General features: G+C 54.2%; 2 protein-coding genes and 1 long non-coding RNA gene across 5 annotated transcripts; 2 read left to right on the top strand and 1 right to left on the bottom strand.

Annotated features, from left to right (window-relative positions):
* Positions 1-348: 348 nt before the first annotated feature.
* On the top strand, positions 349-14877 carry LOC118526405 (zinc finger protein ubi-d4). Of its 2 annotated transcripts, XM_078057782.1 has the most exons (12): positions 349-504; positions 4861-5021; positions 5664-5771; positions 6084-6247; positions 7855-7947; positions 8109-8187; positions 8697-8738; positions 9822-9959; positions 10084-10212; positions 10290-10402; positions 11215-11296; positions 13556-14877. In XM_078057782.1, the coding sequence occupies exons 1-12, from the start codon at positions 473-475 to the stop codon at positions 13630-13632; spliced, it is 1218 nt and encodes a 405-aa protein (XP_077913908.1). In that variant the 5' UTR covers positions 349-472; the 3' UTR covers positions 13633-14877. The 2 variants fall into 2 exon arrangements, with proteins under 2 accessions (XP_077913908.1, XP_077913909.1); XM_078057783.1 differs by lacking the exon at positions 8697-8738.
* On the bottom strand, positions 7015-20945 carry LOC144379403 (uncharacterized). 2 transcript variants are annotated; one of them, XR_013442278.1, is made up of 3 exons: positions 20861-20945; positions 18886-19052; positions 7015-7232 (listed from the first exon to the last, which is right to left on the bottom strand). It is a non-coding gene; the product is annotated as an uncharacterized LOC144379403 (long non-coding RNA). The 2 variants fall into 2 exon arrangements; XR_013442277.1 differs by lacking the exon at positions 20861-20945 and adding an exon at positions 19265-19379.
* On the top strand, positions 17439-20777 carry TIGD3 (tigger transposable element derived 3). The gene is made up of 2 exons (XM_036077647.2): positions 17439-17960; positions 18894-20777. The coding sequence occupies exon 2, from the start codon at positions 18910-18912 to the stop codon at positions 20338-20340; it is 1431 nt and encodes a 476-aa protein (XP_035933540.1). The 5' UTR covers positions 17439-17960; positions 18894-18909; the 3' UTR covers positions 20341-20777.
* Positions 20946-22375: the final 1430 nt, after the last annotated feature.

Genomic DNA, 22375 nt, shown 5'->3' with positions numbered 1-22375 from the left:
GTGCATCACTCCTGTCTTCTGCTACCCACCAACAGCTCCCTCTCCGCGCCCATGAGTGAGGGCAAAGGGTTAAACCACAAAGTTAAAGGTCGGTGAGGTAGCAGAACGTATATGCTCCATCTAGCCCATCTCTGGGTCTCCAGTTCTCAACATCTTCATTCCATCAGTCCTCTCATTTCTGCACCAGGCCAGGTCCTCCCTCTCTGGCCCCGCCCTCCCCATGGAAGGCACCCGGCTCCGGCAAGAGCCTCGGGGCGCGCGCCCGCTTCCGTCGCGCCTGCGCAACGGGCTCCCTCGGCTCCCTGGCCCGGGTGGACTGTCACGAAGCCTGTTCTCCGTGCCTCGCTCTCGGGCGCGCGCCTTCTGGCAGCGCCTGCGCAGAGGAACGAGGAAACCGGTTCCCCGGTGCGGTCCCGGCGCCTGCGCGCTGAGGGCTCCGGGCCTCCCGGCCTGAGGGAGAGGAGCAGGGAAGATGGCGGCTGTGGTAGAAAATGTAGTGAAGCTGTGAGTAGTCGTTTCTTTCTCTCCTAGGCCGGGAGGTTTTGTAATGGGCCTGGGAGTAGGGGGCGGTGCGGGACGGGACGAAGCGGAGGGAAGGACGTACCCGAGAAGGCCTTGTTGCGACTCCTAGTAGGGAGGGCAACAGGAGACTCCAAGAAGACGTTGCGCTTCTTTGGAAACTTGTGGAGGCCCTGAGGGGGGCACACGGGAGCCCCTTACGGGCAGCCTCCCTGCGGGGCCGTGCGGTCAGAGCGGTCCTTCGGGCTTACGGCGGCCTGAGTATGGCGCCCTCGTTGCGTATGAGAAACAGTCTGGGTGCGCTCCCGAGACCAGACGCCTCGGTCCGGAGGGGCCGGGCTGAGGGCGGACCCGGGACCGACCCGTGTCCCCGCGAAGCCCGGCGCCGACCACTCCCAATCCGCTGCCCGCGGCCGGTCCTGGAGCAACAGGCTCAGCAGCCCTTGTGCGGTTAAGCACCGCGGGGCTGTTTTGTTTTAACAGCCCCTTGACGTCGGGGTGGGGGGTGGGGGTCTTGAGTATCTCATTCCCAGGACCAAAAACATTATTGGGAGGAATTTGTTGAGCAGATACAGAAGGGAAAGAACTTCAGGGCAGAGGGCCTTTGCACCGGTCAGTCCAGCCACCAAAAAACGGGAACTGGACGGAAGCGGTCCAGGACGCCTCTGCAGCCTGGAGGGGCATCTAGGTCGGCAGGCTGCGCGCCGTGCGGTCCCCTTGTGCTGGTCAGGTTTCGAGCAAAGTTAAAGTTAATGGTGGTTGGGAAAAATGGAGAGTGGTCTGTTGGCTGTGAGTTAAAGATGCTTTGGGACTTGATTCAACCTAGCCTTCTCCCTGAAGAAGATTGAAGTGGGTTCATGCCTGGTGGGCGCATAGAGCACGCTCTTTTTAGTGGGTAGATTGGGCTGTGGTGCAGAGGTAGGAAATTGGAGAGGTGACCAGTTGTCCAGGCAGGGCTTTTGGATTTTGACTGGATGACAAAGATAAAGGTTTGGGAACTATTCTGAGGGACTTAGAGCTTCTCATCTCCCTTTGTGGTGGGCTGAGCCCCCACTCTTCCCAAGAGCCTTTTTAAAGAGTACATTGCTTTGCCCACCGCCCCCCCTCCCCGCCTGGAGCCCTTTCTTTTGAGAATGCCTTCCCACTTCCATTAAGCTAAGTGCCTTCTTCTCCTCTTGTGGTTGTTTTTTTTTTTTTAACTTGCTTTCAGCTCCATCCTGCTGCCTCTTTCAGCTACCCCTCCTCCCAACACTATTATCTTTCTCTCTGATCTGCCCACTCCAGTTTCCCCCAGCTCTTTCTTCAGGCTGACATTTCCCTCAATTTAGAAATGTCGCTGTTGATCTACCATTTATATAGTTATCCTTCCTGACTCAGATGTTCTTTCTTTGTTTCCCTGCCTTTCTCTTTGTTGACTAACCCCCCACACCCCAATCCCATTGTAAAGGGAGGTTTTACACAGGTTTCATGCTTCCCGGAAAAGAATCAGAGCTCCTACCTTGGAAATCTTACTGTACTGGGGGAATGTCAGACTTCCCTAGGTTGAGAGTTAACAGGTAATGAGACTTTATGTTGGAAGACTTTCTTCGGGGAAATAGAGTTGCCAACCCTTTCATGTAGTGCTAGAAAAGAGGAGTTGCCCCTTTCAACAGAGCACGACTTATTTCTCTTAAAGGAACTATAGAGATTGTGAGGGTCACCAGTCACTGGTTCCTGAGTACTAGTAGTGAGTGAGAAACCAACTTTCTCCTCAGTTCTAGCTGCAGAGGGCTGTGGACCACGATTAATACATTTCGCTACAGAACTTGCCCTTTAAGAAGGGGCTTCCGTTCTTCCTGTAACGTTCTCACCCAGGAGAGAGATACTTTTCTGGAGCTTCTCTTGATCGTGATGTGCCTGCTTTTTGAACAGCTGAGGTAATACATTGAGGTCAGGACTGCTAGCTCATCTTTTCTGACTTGCATCTTGTTCTGGGAGAAGAATTTTCCTATTTATAAATTCTCTCTCATTCTTAGTCTCTCCTCATTAGATCCTCTCTCCCCCTAACCTATGTGTTTCATTCCCAGTTCTCCCACGAGACAGTTTGCACCACCTTCTGAAATCCCACTTAACTCACAAGTGCTGTGATAGAATGTCTCTCATTGTTCTCCCCAAAACCAATTCTAGCTTCCGTGCTCTGACTTTGCGGCCCTCAGCCCATCTCCCCCTTCCTTCCATTTGACTTACAGTGTCAGTATCCATTCCCATCAGCAGAAACAAAGGAGCTGCTGCACTCGGCCTTGTTTATCCAATTTTCCTCTGTGTGGTGAGGACATGGCTGCCTCCTAAAGGCCAGCTAATGTGAGCCTGTTCCCTTTTTTTCACTCTCCAACACAAGATTCATGCTTACCTCAAATTACAGTCATTACCACTCATTGAATCAAGCCAGGCCGTCTTGTGTTGTCATCGCCTTGTGTGTGGTGTGTCTTTTTCAGTTGCTTGGGAACATACTAAGCTATGCCTAAGTGGTCTATTGTGACTGCTCTGTGAAAGCCCCCCTCGATTCCAGAGCATGGTTTGTCAGTGTAGCTTGAGTTATGGACATAAGCAACAGAGACTCACTGTCCAGCTTCTCATGCTAGGGGTCGTGAGAGCTTATCTAGTCCGGCTTCCCCAGTCTAGCAGAGGAACCTGAGCTCCACATGGGCTGACTAAATGTCCACATTCGTGTGGTGACTTGCAGCCATGCAAGGTCTTTTTACTCCCAAGTCAAGTCAGGATGACCCACACATTCATGGGTACTGGGGATACTATGGGAAAGAAACCACCTCTGCCCTCAGTTTATTTAAGATTGACTGAATATGTAAATATGAATCACTGTAGTTCCAATACTAATGTGCTTGTTCAACCCTGAGGATGAGAACAAGGTTGGTTCTATATACATGGTTCTTAGAATCAGGTAACTCCTGGCACTGTGTAGTTTCCCAGCTTTTTAAAGCACTTAAAGGTTTACTCTTGATTTAGATTTCAAACCGAGTCTTTTGAGTGAAAGAGGGTTCTTTCCTATATAATTTGATGGTGTGAGAATGGAAAAGGGCCTTGGATGGGCCTATGAGCAAACAGGTTTTATTTATTTTATTATTATTATTTTTAAAGACTTTATTTATTTAGTTGACAGAGAGAGACACGGCGAGAGAGGGAACACAAGCAGGGGGAGTGGGAGAGGGAGAAGCAGGTTTCCCGCTGAGCAGGGAGCCCGCTGTGGGGCTCGATCCCAGGACCCTGGGATCATGACCTGAGCCGAAGGCAGATGCCTAATGACTGAGCCACCCAGGCGCCCTGAGCAAACAGGTTTTATATCAGTCTAATGGCACTCAGGAAAAAAGTAGGCTTCGAGGAAGTTCAGGTATTTTCAGATGGTTTCCATTGACTTTAAAATTAGCATATAGAATTAATTAGTTGGCTAAATACAGGTCTCCCCCCACTATCCAAAAGTAGAGTGTTCTTATGAAACTGTTCATAAGCTGACATGGCATAAAGCAAAGAAGCAATTGCTACTTCTTAAAAGCAAAAAGCCTCTCTGGATCTCTTTTGGTTAGTGAAAAGAGGTACTAACGTAGGTCTTTTATAAAAGCGAAGTGCCAGAAAGTACACCATCAGATAGTGGGAGAAACCTGTACCTAGTGCAGAATCAAAAGATATAAAATGGCATACGGAAGAAATTCCCTCCCAGTCACCCAGTTTTTCTGTCTGGAGGCCGGGAGTTTCTTTTCCACTTCTTGTTACATAAATGGTAGCATCCTGTAACGTTTCTCAGCACTGTACCTTGCTTTTTTTTTTTCTTGTCATCTTGGAGATTGTTTGAGATCAGCACATGAAGAGCTTCCTTCTTTTTTTATGGCTTAATAGAAATTCATTGTGTAGACGTGCTGTAGTTTGTTAAATATATTTTAGTAAGGGCCCCAGACCTTGTTGAACTCTTCCTCATTTGTGAAAAGAAGCTAACGTGTGCTTCTCAGAGTCATGAGGGTTAAGAGAAACAGCATCTTGACTAGCACAGGGCTGGACTCAAGAGAGGCACAGAATGAACATTAGTTTCTCCCTGTCTTTGTGGGTTAGGCTTAAATCTGAGTAGGCACATGAGAGATCATGTGTTCCTGATGGTAATTTATTTATAAAGTGCCTCTCCTCATAATGGCTTAGTGAAGGGGTGTGGTGTCCCATGAGGCAGAAATGGAGGCAAATAGGACTGAAGCCACAGTCTCCCGGTCCCTTGAGCCTTCTAAAGAAGCAGATGGCGAGGAGAGGGGTAGCTCCGCCCTGCACTGACACACACACACCTGATCTTTGTCTCTCCTGCAGCCTTGGGGAGCAGTACTACAAAGATGCCATGGAGCAGTGCCACAATTATAATGCCCGCCTCTGTGCTGAGCGCAGCGTGCGCCTTCCTTTCTTGGACTCACAGACTGGAGTAGCCCAGAGCAACTGTTATATCTGGATGGAAAAGCGACACCGGGGCCCAGGTGAGGGTTCAGACTCAGGAGCACAGGGAAGGAAGAAGCTTCCTCATCTTTTTTTTTTTTTTTTTTTTTTTTATTTGATAGAGACACAGCGAGAGAGGGAACACAAGCAGGGGGAGTGGGAGAGGGAGAAGCAGGCTTCCCGCTGAGCAGGGAGCCCGATGTGGGGCTCGATCCCAGGACCCTGGGATCATGACCTGAGCCGAAGGCAGACGCCTAACAACTGAGCCACCCAGGCGCCCCTGAAGCTTCCTCATCTTAAGTGATGAGCCAGCTGAGAGTTTTCCTTACTGCTTTCCACGCATGGATGAATACAGTCTTGCCTTGATTAGAAGCCCAGGGAGGATGAAGCAGACAGGTTCATACCAGCATTTTGTTTTCTGCAGGACTGCCCTGCTGAGGCTGTTGTTGGGCTTCTGGGGAGCTATGTGTTAGCCAAGGCTCCAAGCTTACATATGTTTTTCTTTTCCATAAACTGTCCTTCCTCCTACCCCCAGGCCCTCACTGTCCATATTCCTCCCTCACTGTAGAACTCAGTGGGCGGTGGGGAGTGGGGGGGGTGCTACTCCTCTAGATAAAGTGTTTGATATTATTGCCTAGGACTGGGTTAGGGTTTGACTTTTCTCTCTTTCTTTTTTTCCACAGGATTGGCCTCTGGGCAGCTATACTCTTACCCTGCCCGGCGCTGGCGGAAAAAGCGGCGAGCCCACCCTCCTGAGGATCCAAGACTTTCTTTCCCATCTATTAAACCAGGTAAAGCACACCCCTCCTTGAGCAGGGGTATGGCCTGCTGCATGTAAGGCCTGTTAATCACCTGTTACGTACTAGATCCTGAAGATGCTAAAATGAATGAGATGCCATTCCTTCCTTTAAAGAGCTCAGTCTAATAGAGGAGACAGGTAAACAGATAAGTTACGGTGCCAAGTAAACTGGGGTGTCTTGGTTCCTGGGCAGCCAGGGATCAAAAGACAGTGACTGGCCCATGGCTGGCCTAGCACTGTGTAGACCCAGAGCGGTCTGCTTTCAGCCCTTCTGAGCCTCGCCTCATCCTGACCTTGCCTGCAGACACAGACCAGACCCTGAAGAAAGAGGGGCTGATCTCTCAAGACGGCAGTAGTTTAGAGGCTCTATTGCGCACCGACCCCCTGGAGAAGCGAGGTGCCCCAGATCCCCGAGTGGATGATGACAGCCTGGGCGAGTTTCCTGTGACCAACAGTCGAGCACGGAAGGTATAAGATGAACACTGTGGCTAAGGGAGCTTTGATGGAAACCAGCCTCCTCTTTATCAGAGGCCACCCAGTAATCAGAATGGAAGCAGAAGCTTTGGGCCAGGCGGCAGGCCCCTGGGATTCTGTTCGTGCTCATTCCCTAATTAGCACTGAGTACTGACTGGCTTTGCTATTAGTATCCAGTTTTTCCTGTTCCTTTCCTTCTAAGTGCAGACTCTCCCTCATTCATCTTTTTTTTTTTTTTTTAAAGATTTTATTTATTTGAGAGAGAGAGAATGAGAGAGAGCACATGAGAGGGAGGAGGGTCAGAGGGAGAAGCAGACTCCCTGCCGAGCAGGGAGCCCAGTGCAGGACTCGATCCCAGGACTCCAGGATCATGACCTGAGCCGAAGGCAGTTGCTTAACCAACTGAGCCACCCAGGCGCCCTATCTTCTTTTGTCACAGATATTTTTTGGTGCCCGGGGTTACATGGGTGAAGCAGACCTGGTCCCTACCAACAGGGAAGATAAAACTATACACAGAAATAATAAGAGCTAAAAAATATGGCAGGCACTGTGCTAAGTGCTTTTCCATCATTTTCTCTAGTCTCTAAACTGTACAAAGTAGGTATCATGGCCCCTGTTTCACATACAGGGAAGCTGAAGCAGAGAAGTTAGAAAAATAAACTTCCTATAAGCCCACACAAGTAAGCAACAAAACTCTTTTTTTTTTAAGATTTTATTTATTTATTTGACAGAGAGGGCACAAGCAGGAGGAGTAGGAGAGGGAGAAGCAGACTCCCCGCAGAGCAGGGAGCCCGATGTGGGGCTCGATCCCAGGACTCCAGGATCATGACCTGAGCCAGAAGCAGACACTTAACCGACTGAGCCGCCTGGGTGTCACACAGAGCTCTAATTTAAATCCAAGAAGTGGCTAAGTTGGTACAGCGTGCTAGTCTTGATCTTGGGTTCGTGAGTTCAAGTCCCACGCTGGGTGTGGAGATTACTAAAAAAAAATAAATAGACATTAAAAAGTAATCTAAGTGGGGCGCCTGGGTGGCTCAGTTGGTTAAGCGACTGCCTTCGGCTCAGGTCATGATCCTGGAGTCCCGGGATCGAGTCCCACATCGGGCTCCCTGCTCGGCAGGGAGTCTGCTTCTCCCTCTGACCCTCCTCCCTCTCATGCTCTCTGTCTCTCATTCTCTCTCTCGCAAATAAATAAAATCTTAAAAAAAAAAAAAAAAAAAGTAATCTAAGAAATGAGGTGAAAGAAGGGAGCCACTCGTAGTGTGTTCCTAGGGCATCAGATGAGAGGCAGGAGAGGGCATGGCTACTTGGGGTACCAAGGAAGACTTTGTGAAAACATGGCATTTGAGTCGGCCCCTTGGAGATGGTGGGGAAGGCACTCCAGGAGAGCAACGGAAGAGAGGCACAAAGGAAGAAAAACCCAAAGCATTGAAGGGAGAAGCAATAGGATTCTAGGGTGTTGAAGGGCAGCAATGAGGAACGAGGCCAGAGTGGAGGGGCCGGCTCATGGAGGAGGTTCTGGGTGGCTTGGCCAGGCCCATCGCGGGGGAGCTTTTGGGCGTACATTGTATCTGCCCATCGTAACCCTCCTGTCCACTCAGCGGATCCTAGAACCAGATGACTTCCTGGATGACCTGGATGACGAGGACTATGAAGAAGACACTCCCAAGCGTCGGGGCAAGGGGAAATCCAAGGTGAGGAGGCAAGGCGCTGCCTACGGGGGAGCCTACAGAGCCTCCTGCGCTATTGCTTGTTGCCATTTTTCCTCTCGAGTGAAATTAGCAGCCACTTCCCAGAGAGTTTACTCCTCAGAACTAGACATCTTAATAAGGGCATCTTTTTGTTTTTTTGGCAGGGTAAAGGTGTGGGCAGTGCCCGTAAGAAGCTTGACGCTTCCATCCTGGAGGATCGGGACAAGCCCTATGCCTGTGACAGTGAGTGCCTCACAAGTGGGTGGGTAGTCCCTGCCTTGGACCCAGCCCCTGCTCAGGATCTGAGAGGAGGGAGGGTTGTGTTCTTGCTCAGAGTGGTAACAAAAGGCCTGAACGCTTTCTCCTGCCTGCTGACTGGTTCCCTCTGAGACCCTTGGGAGGCCCCAGCCTCTGCTACCCAATGGGTGGGACCTGCATGCTCTGGGAGAGGTTTCTGCTGTCCCCTGGGGTGGGGTGCTGGGGCCAGGGGCACACAGCAGGCAGAATTGGCCCCTTGATAGACCGCATCCAGGTCTGCTGGCTCAGTCAAGCCAGGGCCCCCAGAGTCCAGCACCGAGTTTTTCAATGTCTGCTCTCCCCCTTTTCTCTGACTCGCCCCACTTCTGTCCCTCCGCCCTGGGAGCACCATCGCCGCTGGTTTCTCTCTCGTTTGCTCCGCTTTCCTGCTGCTGCTGCTCCTGTCTCAAGTGTATCAAGGCCTTCTTCTCATGACTTTTCTTTCTGTCTTTCAGATAGTTTCAAACAAAAGCATACCTCGAAAGCGCCCCAGAGAGGTAGCTCTCTCAACTTTTCAGACTTTGGTTTTCATATCCCTTTTCCCTCCTCCCTTGTTTCTCCCACCTTTCTCATTTCCTGTGATGCTAGCGTAAAAATCTCTGGAATGGCATGGGGATAGGAGCAGTGGGCTTTTTGTTGTACTCCACTCCTCACAGTCCTGGAAGCTGCCTTTACCACTGCTTGTCTCCCACAGACTTGCTCCTAGGGCTGCTCGGCCCCACTGCATGGGGTGGCTTCAAAAGCGTTCTAAGGAACCCGCTACAAACAGATCCCGCTGCTTCCCCTTCCCCAGAACAGACACTTGGTGGTCAGCTAATGTTTCTCACCATGCCACCACCTCCTCCCATCCTTCCCCCATTCCTTCCTGCTGGCCCCCTTGCTCTTCTCAGTATCACTGCTTAAGAGTACAAGATGCCATGTGGGGATCTGCATTCCTTGCTAGTTGGCGGGGGGTTGGGCAGGGTACTGATGTGGGAGTGTCTTCGAATTGCCTTGGGGGCCAGAGACCCCAACAGACTTATTGATAGGTGATCCCCCAAGTGATCCACTCCCTGCTCCTTTATCCTCATTGGGCAGAGATGAGCTCTGTGGTATACATGGAATACCTTGAGCTTCCCACGTTTACTGAGAGGTAAAAAAGTTTGGAGTCTCTTCCTTACCTTTTTTCCTTCCTGCCATATTACAAGATTTTAGAAAATCCCCTCCCTTCCTGACCTGGAGCTCCCCAGACTATTCCCAGGGCAAGTGGTAACTGGGCCAGGGTTCAGCCTCCCAGACAGCCAGTGTGGGAGAGCAGAGGTGGCCATGGGCTGGGGTTTAACAGAGGCAAGAGCCACGGAAACTGGAGAGCCCCAGGGCCTGATGCTCCTCGCCGAGGTGAGGGCAGGTGGCCGGCACTGAAGGCCTGTCGCAGACAGAGCCGATGGGGGCAGGGGTGGTCGCTTCTGCCTCAGGCGAAGCCCCGTAGCTGGAGCGGGCGGCGGGGATGTGGCACCTTTCCTAACACCTCGGGTCCTAACACCTCGGGCCCTGACACCTCGGGTCCTGACACCTTTCTCTGTCATCTTTTTCCCGCTCAGTTTGTGGAAAACGTTATAAGAACCGACCAGGCCTCAGTTACCACTACGCCCACTCCCACTTGGCTGAGGAGGAGGGTGAGGACAAGGAAGACTCGCAGCCGCCCACCCCAGTTTCCCAGAGGTCGGAGGAGCAGAAATGTAAGCTGACGCGTCGGAGGCGGGGCGAGGGGGAGTCAGCCTGCTCGGGGAGTGCCCTCCCCGCGGGGCTGCCGGGTGCCTCGGGGCCCCCTGAGCCTCGTCGGAGCTCTCTTCCTCTCCGTAGCCAAGAAGGGCCCCGACGGACTGGCCCTGCCCAACAATTACTGTGACTTCTGCCTGGGGGACTCCAAGATCAACAAGAAGACGGGGCAGCCCGAGGAGCTGGTATCCTGCTCTGACTGTGGCCGCTCAGGTACCTCCAGCCCCAGGGCCCGGAGTCCCCCGTAGGAGTCCCCCGCCGCCCGTGTGACACCCCTCCCCCGCCCACAGGGCACCCGTCTTGCCTGCAGTTCACCCCGGTGATGATGGCGGCCGTGAAGACCTACCGCTGGCAGTGCATCGAGTGCAAGTGCTGCAACATCTGCGGCACCTCCGAGAACGACGTGCGTGCCCCCCCCGCCCCCCCGCCCCCGCCCACAGCTTCCCCCCACGGGGGAGCCGCACCCTCCCCAGCGCCCCCGGGAGCACCAGCTTGGCGTCAGATGCCGTTCCGGGCACTCAGGGCGCCGGACAGGACCAGCGGGGGTCCGTCCTTTGGTGGAATTGCCCTCCTGCGGGGAACAAGCAGCGAGCCAGGAAAGGCGCGACGGCCTTATGGCGTGCCGGGAGGACAAGGACAGCAGCGGTGTGGCAGGGTCGCCGGGTCCCTGACGTAGATAGTCAGAGCTGGCTTCTCCGAGGAGGTGGTGTTTGGGGTGGAGATTCGGATGGTGCGGAGGAGCCAGTCCGAGAGGGTTTGCGGGCACAGCCTGCCCGGAGGAGGAGCAACGAGGGCAGGGGCCTTCGGGCAGACAGGCCGGCGGGGGCCTCCCTGCAGCTGGAGCACAGTACGAGCAGGGGCTAGAAGGCCGGCATCGCCAGGTCTGAGGGTTTAATTGGGAGTGACGTGCTCTGTCTTAACATTTTTAAAAGAGAAGTTCGCTCTGTGAAGAATAGAATGTAGTGGGCAAGGGTGGAGGCTGTGACCTGAGTTCAGAAACTGTTGGGGTTCAGGTGGAATGACAGTGACTCACGTGGTCCGGGTGGAGAAGTTTCTCCAGAAACTCCTGAGTCTGCTCTTCCCTACCACCTGCCCCGCCGCTCTTGGAAGGAGTAGCAGTGTCTACAGAAGCTCCCACCTGCCCTCCCCCAGTGGGCTGCCTGAGGCCCACTGGTCGCTCACCTGCCCCTTCCTCTTCCATCTTGCCTTCTCTAGGACCAGCTGCTCTTCTGTGACGACTGTGACCGTGGCTACCATATGTACTGTCTCACCCCGTCCATGTCTGAGCCTCCTGAAGGTAGGTTGCCCTGATCTCTTACGCAGAACAAGTGTCATACTAGTAACTTGGAAAATCACTTGTACGGGAAGTTCTCTTAAGTGTTCTTTCAAATTAGGGCATAGACACTTTGCCTTCACTCAGAATGCTTTTCTGGCATTTCAGCTTGGAGGGTTTAACATTTGCACGTTAGGTACATTTAGAAATGCAGAAACTCAACAGCCAAAGAGAAAACTGGTGCTGAGCGGAAAACAGTTACCAAGGAGTGGTTTGCTTCCCTCCAGCCAGTCCAGGAAACTCAGTTTGTAGTTTGTCTGATGTCAGGCTTTGGTATCAGCTCTTTGAATGTGACGGGCTTGAGTGTCCATTTCTTCCCCCTTCCCGTGCCCAGTCTGGAAACGTATGGAACCTGGAGCCTGAATGGGTCAGTCTGCCCCTCCAGTAGTGTGCTTAATAATGCTCCAAGTTTGCAGAAGTTCTTCAGCCAAACCAGTGGCGGCACCAGAAAGTGGCTGTCTCTCTGCCCGTCCCCCTCCAGCCAGGTCTCTGTGCCCAAACTCCTCCTTTACAGAAAATCAGGAGCTTACTCAGGAGGATGTGAATGCCCAGTGGCTTTTCCTGTACACAAAGGATGTGGGCCAGCATTGCAGACAAGAGAAAGTGTCTCACTGTGTGGTTAGGCTGACTTGTAATATAGGTCACACTGCTGTGTCGTCGTCATCATCGTCCCCCCGGAAAGGAGACACGAACAAAGTCTGAGAGTCCTTTGGAAGCTGCAGGCGAGCACAGAAGCTATTGTCGTTTGTCATGCCCAGTTTTTAAATCTACTCTGGGGAGAAGTAGTGTGTTCTGTTTTTTCTTTTTTTTTTTTTTTAACCATAAAATACCAATTTACAGAAAAAATTCTACATGAACTGTAGAAGGGCCTTCCTACTGAGGTACTGTCAGAGACTGAGGTACTGTCAGAGACTGAGGTAGTGAAGAGCTGCAGGCAGCTGAGGGAGAATCCTCTAGAAGCCATGAGATGGTCTAGGCTCTTAAGTCAAGGGGTCAGCAAACTGCAGCTCATTCATAAGCCAGATCCAACCACAGCTCGTGTGTATAGCTCATAAGCTAAGAATGGTTTTTACATTTTTAAAGGAGATTTTAAAAAAGAACATGGGACCAAGACTGTATGTGGCTCACAAAGCCTAAAATATTTAACATTCTGGCTGGCTGTTTACAGAGAAGCCTGCCAGCCCCTGTGGTATTGACCTTTGGGTCAGAAAGGACCTTCTTACATTTTGAGAGCCCTGTGTCTCTGAAGAACTTTTAAAAGGGGTGGATTCTTTCCCCCATACACGTCCACATACACAGATGTACAGTTACACTTAAAATTCTGAGGCATTGAGGACTAATTTTGTTTCTCAAGAAAAAAAAACACAGAAGAATGCAACCATAATAAATATTAATAAGCAAAGTATGAAACACTTATTTTTCTGCAAGGGACATTTTTCCCAGTTACTCTGAGAGAGAGATCATAACACACTGGGACGTCAGAGTTCACCCCCTTTTCCTGTCACTGGTCCTTGGCTTCTTCTCAAACACCTAGTGATGGTGGAGAGCCCATCTCATCTTTCCGTGGTTTTCCTAGAAAGCTATCTTATGTGGAGTCAAAACTGGTTTCTCTAGAACCACTATTCATGATCTTCATTCTGACCTTTGGGGCCATGAGAACAAAGTCTGGTTCTTCTGTAATCGCAAGTCTAAAGCTGAGATGCTTTAAAAAGTTCTATCTGCCCAGGCCCTCCTAGAGATTCTGATTTAAGAGGGCCAAGAGGGTCTAGAAGTCTGTATTTGGAAGTAGGCCTCCAGGTGATTATTTCACCACTGAGACTTATTTTTCATGATTTCTTTTTTTTTTTAAAGATTTTATTTATTCATTTATTAGAGAGCGAGCGAGAGAGAAACAGCATGAGAGGGGGAGGGTCAGAGGGAGAAGCAGGCTCCCCGCCGAGCCGGGAGCCCGATGTGGGGCTCGATCCCAGGACTCCGGGATCATGACCTGAGCCGAAGGCAGTCGCTCAACCGACTGAGCCACCCAGGCGCCCTATTTTTCATGATATTTGAAGCCCTAAAGGTTTCTTCTAGCTCAGGATAACCGTGAAACTTTGCTACCACAGAACATCTCCCGGCCTTCCCGTAGCTGATCCTGCTCCTGGAAGCGAGGTGTGGGGAGCGGAAGGACGGCGCGGTAGGGTGGTACAGCACCCGTCCTCACCCGTTTCTCCTTCTCTGCAGGAAGTTGGAGCTGCCACTTGTGTCTGGACCTGTTGAAGGAGAAAGCTTCAATCTACCAGAACCAGAACTCCTCTTGATGTGCCCCCCACCCCCACTCCCCCCATACATCTAGGGCTGTTTCTCTCTTCCTCTCTTGTTTTTCATACCCACCTTTCCCCTCCTCCTCTCTCACAAGTCCAGATAACCGCGGGTGGTCGTGCCGATCCGCCTTTGGCAGCACCAAGCAGAGGTGGCAGCTCTGACCGCCTCTGGCCTAGGCCCTCAGGGAGAATGGAGCAGCACACTGCCCCAAGGCATACCTGTGACCCAGCTTCTCACTGCTCTCCGTGAAGTGCATTCACTCTGCCTGCCTTGGGCCCCGGCCCTGGCGATTACAGGGTTCGAACAGTGTCCTCCGAGAAAGAGTGGGAGAGCAGCTCACTTTTCTCTCAGCTCTGCCTCCACTCTGGTCCCCAGGGTTTTCCCTTCCCCTGGAGGCAAGCCAGACCAGGGCCTCTGCCAGGAGTAGCTGGGCATGAGCAACTGAGCAAGCTGAGGCAGCGCTTGCAAGGAGCTTTCCAGGCCCTTTGTGCCGCTTAGCCTCGCTGCCTCCTTCCCCCAGAGTGGCTCTCCGCAGCCCTCTTTTCCTGCTACCCAGGATCCTTTGCCCGAGCCAGGATGCTCTTGGTCACTTTCCTTGCTCTGCCCTGACCCACTTCTCCCCACCCCACCCCAGGGGGAGTCGCAGCTTCACCTGATTCTTCCTTATGCTCACCTGGCTCGCTCACAGGCGGTCTCTTAATGACCGAAGCATTCCCCGTCCTTGGAATTTCCTGTCTTCTGCCTCCCCTCCTTATTCCCTTTGGTTTTGTGGGGAGAGGGGAAGAATCGGGGCCAGGCCAGCAGCTTGGGGGCCACAGGGAGACATTGGATAATGTGCCTGTTTTTTAACTCAATGAAAAAAGCCTACCTCCGAAATCCCCTTTTTGTTCTTCCTGGACCTGGACATTCAGCTCCTGCCCTTGACTGAATTGGGGGTCTCTGCCTCCTGCTCTGTGTATCCTGGCCCCTGGGTCACAGGGAAGCCACATAGACATCCCTTTCTTCCCTTGCACGCTCGCTAGCAGCTGGTAAGGTCTTCACACCCTGATTCCTCAGTTTTTTGCCTGGTGACACTGACATGAAGTAGTGGGGGGAGATAGTCCATACCAGGACCCCCTGGAGTGGCCTTCCCCTTGGCTGTGGGCAGGCCCTAATTCACTGTCGCTTTGGAGTTGAGGTGTCTTTCTTTCTTTAGTTCCTGTATTCTAAACATTAGTACAAATAAACGTTTTTACACAGAACTCCCTGCTGGGTGGTTTATCTCCTGACTCCCTTTCCTGGTTGAGAAAGTCATTTCATCCTAAAACTCTCTTCCTCAGGGCAGTGGTTTTTAAGTGTTTTGAAATACAACTTTTAATCCCAAATGAAAAATTTTTTTTAGATTTTATTTATTTATTTGACAGAGACACAGCGAGAGAGGGAATACAAGCAGGGGGAGTGGGAGAGGGAGAAGCAGGCTTCCCGCTGAGCAGGGAGCCCGATGCGGGGCTCGATCCCAGGACCTGGAATCATGACCTGAGCCGAAGGCAGACGCTTAACGACTGAGCCACCCAGGCGCCCCTAAGATTTTTTTATTTGAGAGAGCATGAGTGGGGGTTGGAGGAGAGGGAGGGGGAAAGAATCTCAAGCAGATTCCACACTTAGCGCAGAGCTGGACTTGGGGCTTGATCCTATGACCCTGAGATCATGACCTGAGCCGAAATCAAGAGTCTGAGGCTCAACCAACTGAGCCACCCAGGCGTCCCTATTCTGATTTCTTCATGTAAGTTCATGTTCTAACAATTCCTTGTTATAAAAGAGAAGTTGTTTTGATTAATAGAAAACGAGTTAAAATCAACTTTAGCATCCTTTTTCTATATTTTGGTTGGTTTGAAGGTAATTCTGCTAGACTTGTATATGCAAGTGGTGACAGTTTTCTAACGGTTGATCTTGGGATTTCAGAAGGTTAGTTATTATATAAATACCAAAGAATGACAGAAGAAAAGAACATCACGGTGGGACATGTGAAAGCTTTGTTCATGAGGAGCATAGAGGCACCTCGACCTTGCTTGCCTGGCATTCCTTCCCTTACCCGCCATGTGCATAAACACCCGCACGGCCACCTGTGCACAAAAAATGACTCCTTTCCTTGGAGCCAACATTTTATTGTTGACAGCCTCCGTAATGGATTTTCTATATCTCACTTGAAAGTGTGTTTTGTAGTTCTTAAACTTTTCAAGATTTCAATTATGAACCGCCCCCTGAGGTATCCTTAGGGTTTTTTGAAACAGCCTGAAAGCCACTGTTACCCACTGAAAGACGGTGGCCTCGGCGATTGCATTCAATAAATAAGCAGGGTGCTCTGAGCTGGGAATTTTGTTAGTAACAGAGCATATCCCCTGTCCTCAGGCTTTTACATGGAAGTAGGCCAGAAGCAGAGGGAGTAAAGCAATGATCCTTGGTGGCTGCGTAGTCTAGGAGTCAGAAGAAAAAGAAATGTAAAAAAATAAAAGATGCCGTAGCAGGCATAAGTGAGAAGAACTTTGGAAAGGGTTTGCAGGAGTTGGGGTTTAGGATGGGACATAGAAGGATGGAAGAAGGACCAGCCATAGATTGGGGTGGGGAGGGAAGCCTGTGAGAAAGGCAGAGAGATGGGGATTCATCTGTGGCCCTGGGCTTCCCATCAGAGCTGGGAGTGGGGAGGAAAAGCAGGCTGAAGTTCGGGATGGGGAGCACTCGACCGCAGGTTAAGATACCTACATTCAGGGGCGCCTGGGTGGCTCAGTCATTAAGCGTCTGCCTTCGGCTCAGGTCATGATCCCAGGGTCCTGGGGTCAAGCCCCGCATCGGGCTCCCTGCTCCGCGGGAGGCCTGCTTCTCCCTCTCCCACTCCTCCTGCTTGTGTTCCCTCTCTCGCTATGTCTCTCTGTCAAATAAATAAAATCTTTAAAAAAAAAAGATACCTACATTCAATTGCACAAAAAATGCATGCTAAGAACAGGCAGGACTAAAGGTTACTAAGGAAGGGACTGGTATTAGATCTTGAGTTTAGAAACTTGAATTGTGGGGTGCCTGGGTGGCTGAGTTGGTTAAGCATCAGACTTAATTTAGGCTCAGGTCATGATCTCAGGGTTGTGAAATCCAGCCCCACGTGGAGCCTGAAGTTGGCTCTGCACTGGCCATGGAGCCTGCCTAAGATTCTCTCTCTGCCGCTCTCAGCAAACCCTGTCTCTCTCTCCCTCTCTTAAAAAAAAAAAAAAAGAGGCGCCTGGGTGGCTCAGTCGGTTGAGCAGCTGCCTTCAGCTCAGGCTATGATCCCAGGGTCCTGGGATCGAGCCTGGCGTCGGGCTCCTTGCTCAGCGGAGGGCCTGCTTCTCCCTCTCCCTCTGCCTGCCTGCCACTCCCCCTGCTTATGCTCTCTCTCTCACTATCTCTGTCTCTGTGTCAAATAAATAAAATCTTTAAAAAAAGAAAAAGAAACTTGAATCTTGCCACCAGTTACCAAAACTAATAAAAATTAGTCCTTATTCGCCCTAAATCAGAACGGGCCATGGGGCACCGGGCTGGCTCAGTCAGTAGAGCATGCAACTCTTGATCTTGAGGTCGTGAGTTGGAGCCCCACACTGGGCATGGAGCCTACTTAAACAAAACAAAACAACAAAAAACCTGGCGCCAGGCAGGTAGTTGTCCCTTATCCTTAGCCGGACAGATCAACCTGAGGCCAGCGCTGTCCATGGTAACAGCTTTTGTGTGGCTTAAAGGTTTCATCCATTTTCCTCACAACCACTCCGTGAGCGGTGTTAGCCCTGTTTGGAAGATGAGAAAGCTGCGACTGCCTAGGTCACGGCCAAGAAGGCCTTAAGAAGCCCGGGCTGCTCTCCGGCCCCCGCGCTGCCCCGAGGCTCCTCAGGCCCCAGCTGCTGGCGGCGCCTCCGGGACTCCCGCGGGGTCTTGGCTCCGCCTCACAGCCCGTCTCGCTGGAAGCACCGCCCCCAGGAGGGCCCCACCACTTCTGCGACGTCCAATGAGACTTGGCTGGGGGCGGGACGGGACGTCATTGAGGGCCAATCTGATGGGGCCTGGGCGGGGCTGCGGCGGGTGGGAGCCGAGCGGCCGCACCGCGGTCTTCCCAGCCGGGAGAGAGCCCGGCGCGGGCGGCGCGCACGGGCCCCTGCTGTGCGCGCGCGCGCCCCCCGCCCCCCGCCCCCCGCGGAGCCCCTCGGCCCACTCCGCCCTCCGGGTCGTGGCGCCCGTCCCTCCTCTGCTCTCCCGTCGCCGCCCGGACAGGGGCTCCGAGCCGAGCCGAGCCGGGGCAGGGGCGGGAGCCGCGGGACGAGCGCCTGAGGTGGGTGCGGAGCGGGAGGCCGGGAGGCGGGGAGGCCGGGCGGGCGGGCGCCTGGGTACACCCAGCCGACGGACCCCGCGTCGAGGTGGGGAGAGGCCGGCCAGGTTGCGGAGCCCGGCTCCCGGCCTGCCTCGGTCCTAGGCGCTCGTGCCCGCGCTCTAGTACCCCTCCCAGGCCACCTCCCTCCCCTCTGGGGACACCCCGTCCCTCTTGCTGCCCGCGGCCTCCTCACCCCTCTTGCTGTTTGTCGCCTGTGCACCTGCCATCTCGGCCCCGTGCTCCCACTCCCTCTCCCTCTCCAGGCCGGACCCCCGCCCAGTCTTACCTCCTCGGGACCCAGCACCAAATTAGCCTCGCTCCTTCTGCCCGCATCTGTCCCTCTGTCGTCTGTATACTTGTCACCTCAACTCAGCTCATCCACTCGCCACCCCGCCCCCAATATCATTTAAATCCAGCCCAGGCCATCATCTCCCTCCCCCTCCCAGGGACTACCGCCCCCCCCACCCTGATTATCTCCTACACCTGCCCCACTCAGTCCCAGTCCCCTGTCCTCCCCCATCCATACTCCTTTGTTGTCTCTGCAGCTGTCCCCTTGGCTTTATTCATCCTTCTCCCCCCCAACCCCAGGCCAGACTCCTTCTCCCTCTGACCAGTGAGCCACCCCCTCCCCAGCTCTGCTCTGGCATTCCTCCTGGTCCGTGCCCAGCCCACTGCTCCCTCCGCCTAGCTGTTCCCTTCCTTCCAGCCCAGCCCTCTGAACACCTCCCCAGTGCACCCTCTCACTCTCTCCCAGCTGGCCCAGTCTTCCCTGGTCTCTCCCACACACCAGCCTCTTTCCCTGTCCTCATACCTTCTCGTTTCCTGCCTGTGATCCTCGCCCGTCCCCCCGGCCTCGGCCATCTGGACCCCGCTCACTGTTTCCTACCCCCACAGGTGCCGTGGAGAAGCCATGGAGCTGAGCAGCAAGAAGAAACTTCACGCCCTGTCCCTGGCCGAGAAGATCCAGGTGCTGGAACTCCTGGATGAGTCCAAGATGTCCCAGTCGGAGGTGGCCCGGCGCTTCCAAGTCTCCCAGCCCCAGATCTCGCGCATCTGCAAGAATAAGGAGAAGCTGCTGGCCGACTGGTGCAGCGGCACGGCCAACCGGGAGCGCAAGCGCAAGCGGGAGTCCAAGTACAGCGGGATTGACGAGGCCCTGCTCTGCTGGTACCACATCGCCCGGGCCAAGGCCTGGGACGTCACGGGGCCCATGCTGCTGCACAAAGCCAAGGAACTGGCCGACCTCATGGGCCAGGATTTTGTACCCAGCATCGGCTGGCTGGTCCGCTGGAAGCGCCGTAACAATGTAGGCTTCGGGGCCCGCCGTGCGGCGGCGGCCGCCTTCCCCCCTGAGCCGCCTCCCCCGGGCCCCCCGTCCCGGGCCCAGCGTCCTCTTTCTCTTCAGGACTTCTCCCCCGAGGACGTTTTCGGCTGCGCCGAGGTGCCTCTGCTGTACCGGGCCGTGCCCGGCAGGGGGGGCGCCTGCGACCGCGTGCGGGTGCTGCTGTGCGCCAACAGCAGAGGCACGGAGAAGCGGCCCGTGCTGGTCAGCGGGCTCCGGGCCGCGCCCACGTGCTTCTTCGGGGTCAGCAGCGAGGCCCTGCCTGCCTCCTACCACCCTGACCTGGGCATCCCCTGGTCCGAGTGGCTGGCGCAGTTTGACCGGGACATGGGCCAGCAGGGCCGGCAGGTCACCCTGCTGCTGGCTGCCCGCGTGCTCGAGGAGCTGGCGAGCCTGCCCGGCCTCTGCCACGTGAGGCTCCTGCCCCTGTCGGCCGCCGCCGCCGCCGCCGCGGGCAGCACGCCGGCCCTGCCCGGCTCCGTGGTGCGGGCCTTCAAGACCCATTACCGGCACCGGCTGCTGGGCAAGCTGGCCGCCGTGCAGAGCAAGAGGGCCGGCATCTCGCTGGCCGAGGCGGGGGCCGGCATCACGGTGCTCGACGCTCTGCACATGGCGGCGGCCGCCTGGGCCAAGGTGCCCCCCCAGCTCATCGTCAGCAGCTTCGTTCAGGAAGGGCTGGCTCCCTGCAAGATGGCCCTGTGCCCGGACGAAGCCTCCCAGATGCCGCCCGTCCCCAGCGGGCTGAGCCTGCAGGAGTTTGCCCGCTTTGTGGACCTGGAGGGCGACGAGCCCGCGTCCGGAGCGTGCAAAGAGGAGACGGGCGCCGAGGACGGGCAGGGGGGCCAAGAGGACGGCCTCCAGCCCCTGCCCACCAAAGCCGACGCCCTCCGGGCTCTGGGCACGCTGAGGAGGTGGCTGGAGTGCAACAGCACCTCCCCTGAGCTGTTCGAGAAATTCTACGCCTGTGAAGAGGAGGTGGAGAGGCTCTGCTGCCTGTGAAGGGCCGCTCGCCGCTCGCTCGCCCGAGCCTCTCCTCTCCTGTTTCCCATGGAAACGGCCTCTCGAGGAAGGCAGACGGGAGGCTGGCCTCTTTCCCGTGGAAATGGAGCTCTTGTGAAAGGTGTAGAAGGGAGACAAGCTGGGAGACCCAGTCTAAGCTCTGAGAGAAAGTTGTCCGAGCCTTGAGAAGAGGGGGCTAAAGATGGGGCGCGAGCTAGCGCGGAGTTTCCGAACCCCTAGGGGGGCTGGGACTCGGGAAGCTGGAATTGGGGCTTTATAGACAGGCCGATCCCTCGAACTCAGTGTTTGAAACAGTTCTGCTTCTGGAAATAAAGTTTTTAATCAGAAAAGAGGTCAGGGTGTTAATTTCCTGGGAGGAGGGCGAACGCTTTCAACTCAGGTTCTTTAAATTGGCTGCCGAGGCTTGCCGTGGCGCAGCTGTCTGGGCAGATGACCGGCAGGACTCCCCCTCTTCCAGAATTCCAGCAGCAAGGGCTCCCAGGGAATGGGGACTCCTTACCCGCTGACAGTCAGATCCCGAGTACCGCCCTGGGACATCCTGCGGCTCTAGGACTCCGCTCTCGGGTCGCGGCTGCGCGGTGGTGTTAGGAAGGAGGGGGCCCAGGCTAGGGGCAGTCCAGAGAAACCGAAAGGAGCCAGAACTTGGAAGAGTCATTTGTTCATCTGATCATTTCACAGCATCTCTTCCGCAAGCCTCCTGCGTGGTGAGGTGGCAGACATGGCGTCCCCGCTGGGCAGGACCTTGCAGACAGTGACAGCCCAGCATGATTAAAGGCTGTCAACCAGGGGCGTGCAAAGTGCCGTGGCCCCGCAGAGCCTGGGGAGACTCCTGGCGGGGGTGCGCTTCGAGCTGCAGCTTGAAGGACAGCCGGCAGAGAGGAAAGGACAGTCCAGGCGCAGGGGCCGACGGAGGGAAGGAGCACGGTGTGGCAGGGGGAAGCAGGTGGTCCCTCCAGAGCGCATGGGGAGGCCTGGGGAGCAGGAGGGCTGCTTAGCTCTGAGGGTCTCAGTCAGGATGGGAAAGGTCATTCGTGGGGGTTCTAGAATGACTGAGACGTGGAGGGTGGGTCAAAGATGTGAGAGCTACCGGCAGAGAGAGGCCAAGTGGTCCAGGTGAGAGACGGGCAGCCTGAGCCAGATCGGGGAGTAGGACTTGAAGAGGACGGATTTACCTGGAAAGGCCATGGGCCATGGACACAGACAGACCCGGGCTGGTGAGGAGTCCAGCTCAGGCCAAAATCCTCCTGTGGCCTAAAAGGCAATAGGCCACCACAAGCCAGTGTGGTGCAGCTTTCTGGGGGGCACTGCGGTCCAGGACTCAGCGCCCAGGGCAGCCACACAAGCGAGGGGAGGGGCAGAGGGAGAGGAGAGTCTTAAGCAGACTCCCTGCTGAGTGTGGAGCTGGACACGGGGCTCGATCCCAGGACTCTGGGATCATGACCTGAGCCCAAATCAAGAGTCGAGCTCTTAACCAGCTGAGCCACCCAGGCGCCCCTGACAACTCACTTTTAAACAGTGCTGAGGCTGCCCGCCAGTCTTCCATGTCCCAAATCCTATAGGCTTTCCTCACAGATCCTAGTTTTCCTACCTCTATTAAATTGTCCCTTTTCTGAAATCATCCCAGTTCTGACCTATCTCGTTAAATGTTAAAACCAAAATTATACGATCTCTAAAGACCTGACCAAAGCAACAAGGAGGGGACACACTAGCCCTCCATTCTGGGTGCCCTATTCCCATTAGAGCAGCACAGCCAGGCGGCCATATTACTGCCTTCCTCCCACAGATTTTCTTTTAAAGCCACAAGGAACCCCTTCCTTTCCTGCACTACTGTCCTATATCATGCTTTGCCTGTTTGCAGGCGACTTTGTTGGCTCATTCAAGCAGTATTCACTGACCTTTCTGTTTGTGGGTCGGGCCCTGTTCCAGGATTCTGCAGCTCGTAGAGAACAAGACAGAAAGGATCCCTCCTCTCCAAGTCCTTTCTTTCTGGTAGAGGGAGATAAAGAAGAGACAA

The sequence above is a fragment of the Halichoerus grypus genome, chromosome 11 (assembly GCF_964656455.1).
Source record: "Halichoerus grypus chromosome 11, mHalGry1.hap1.1, whole genome shotgun sequence".
NCBI classification, from domain to species: Eukaryota; Metazoa; Chordata; class Mammalia; order Carnivora; family Phocidae; genus Halichoerus; species Halichoerus grypus.
This window is presented reverse-complemented; position numbering and strand designations above follow the sequence as displayed.

What these genes read in the sequence shown, in the direction of transcription:
- LOC118526405 (XM_078057782.1), top strand. Translation starts at nt 473, where the DNA reads ATGGCGGCTGTGGTAGAAAATGTAGTGAAGCT. An exon ending in GTAGAAAATGTAGTGAAGCT is followed by an intron (nt 505 to 4,860) that starts GTGAGTAGTCGT and finishes TCTCTCCTGCAG; the next exon opens with CCTTGGGGAGCAGTACTACA. An exon ending in GGGGCAAGGGGAAATCCAAG is followed by an intron (nt 7,948 to 8,108) that starts GTGAGGAGGCAA and finishes TTTTTTTGGCAG; the next exon opens with GGTAAAGGTGTGGGCAGTGC.
- TIGD3 (XM_036077647.2), top strand. Translation starts at nt 18,910, where the DNA reads ATGGAGCTGAGCAGCAAGAAGAAACTTCACGCCCTGTCCCTGGCCGAG.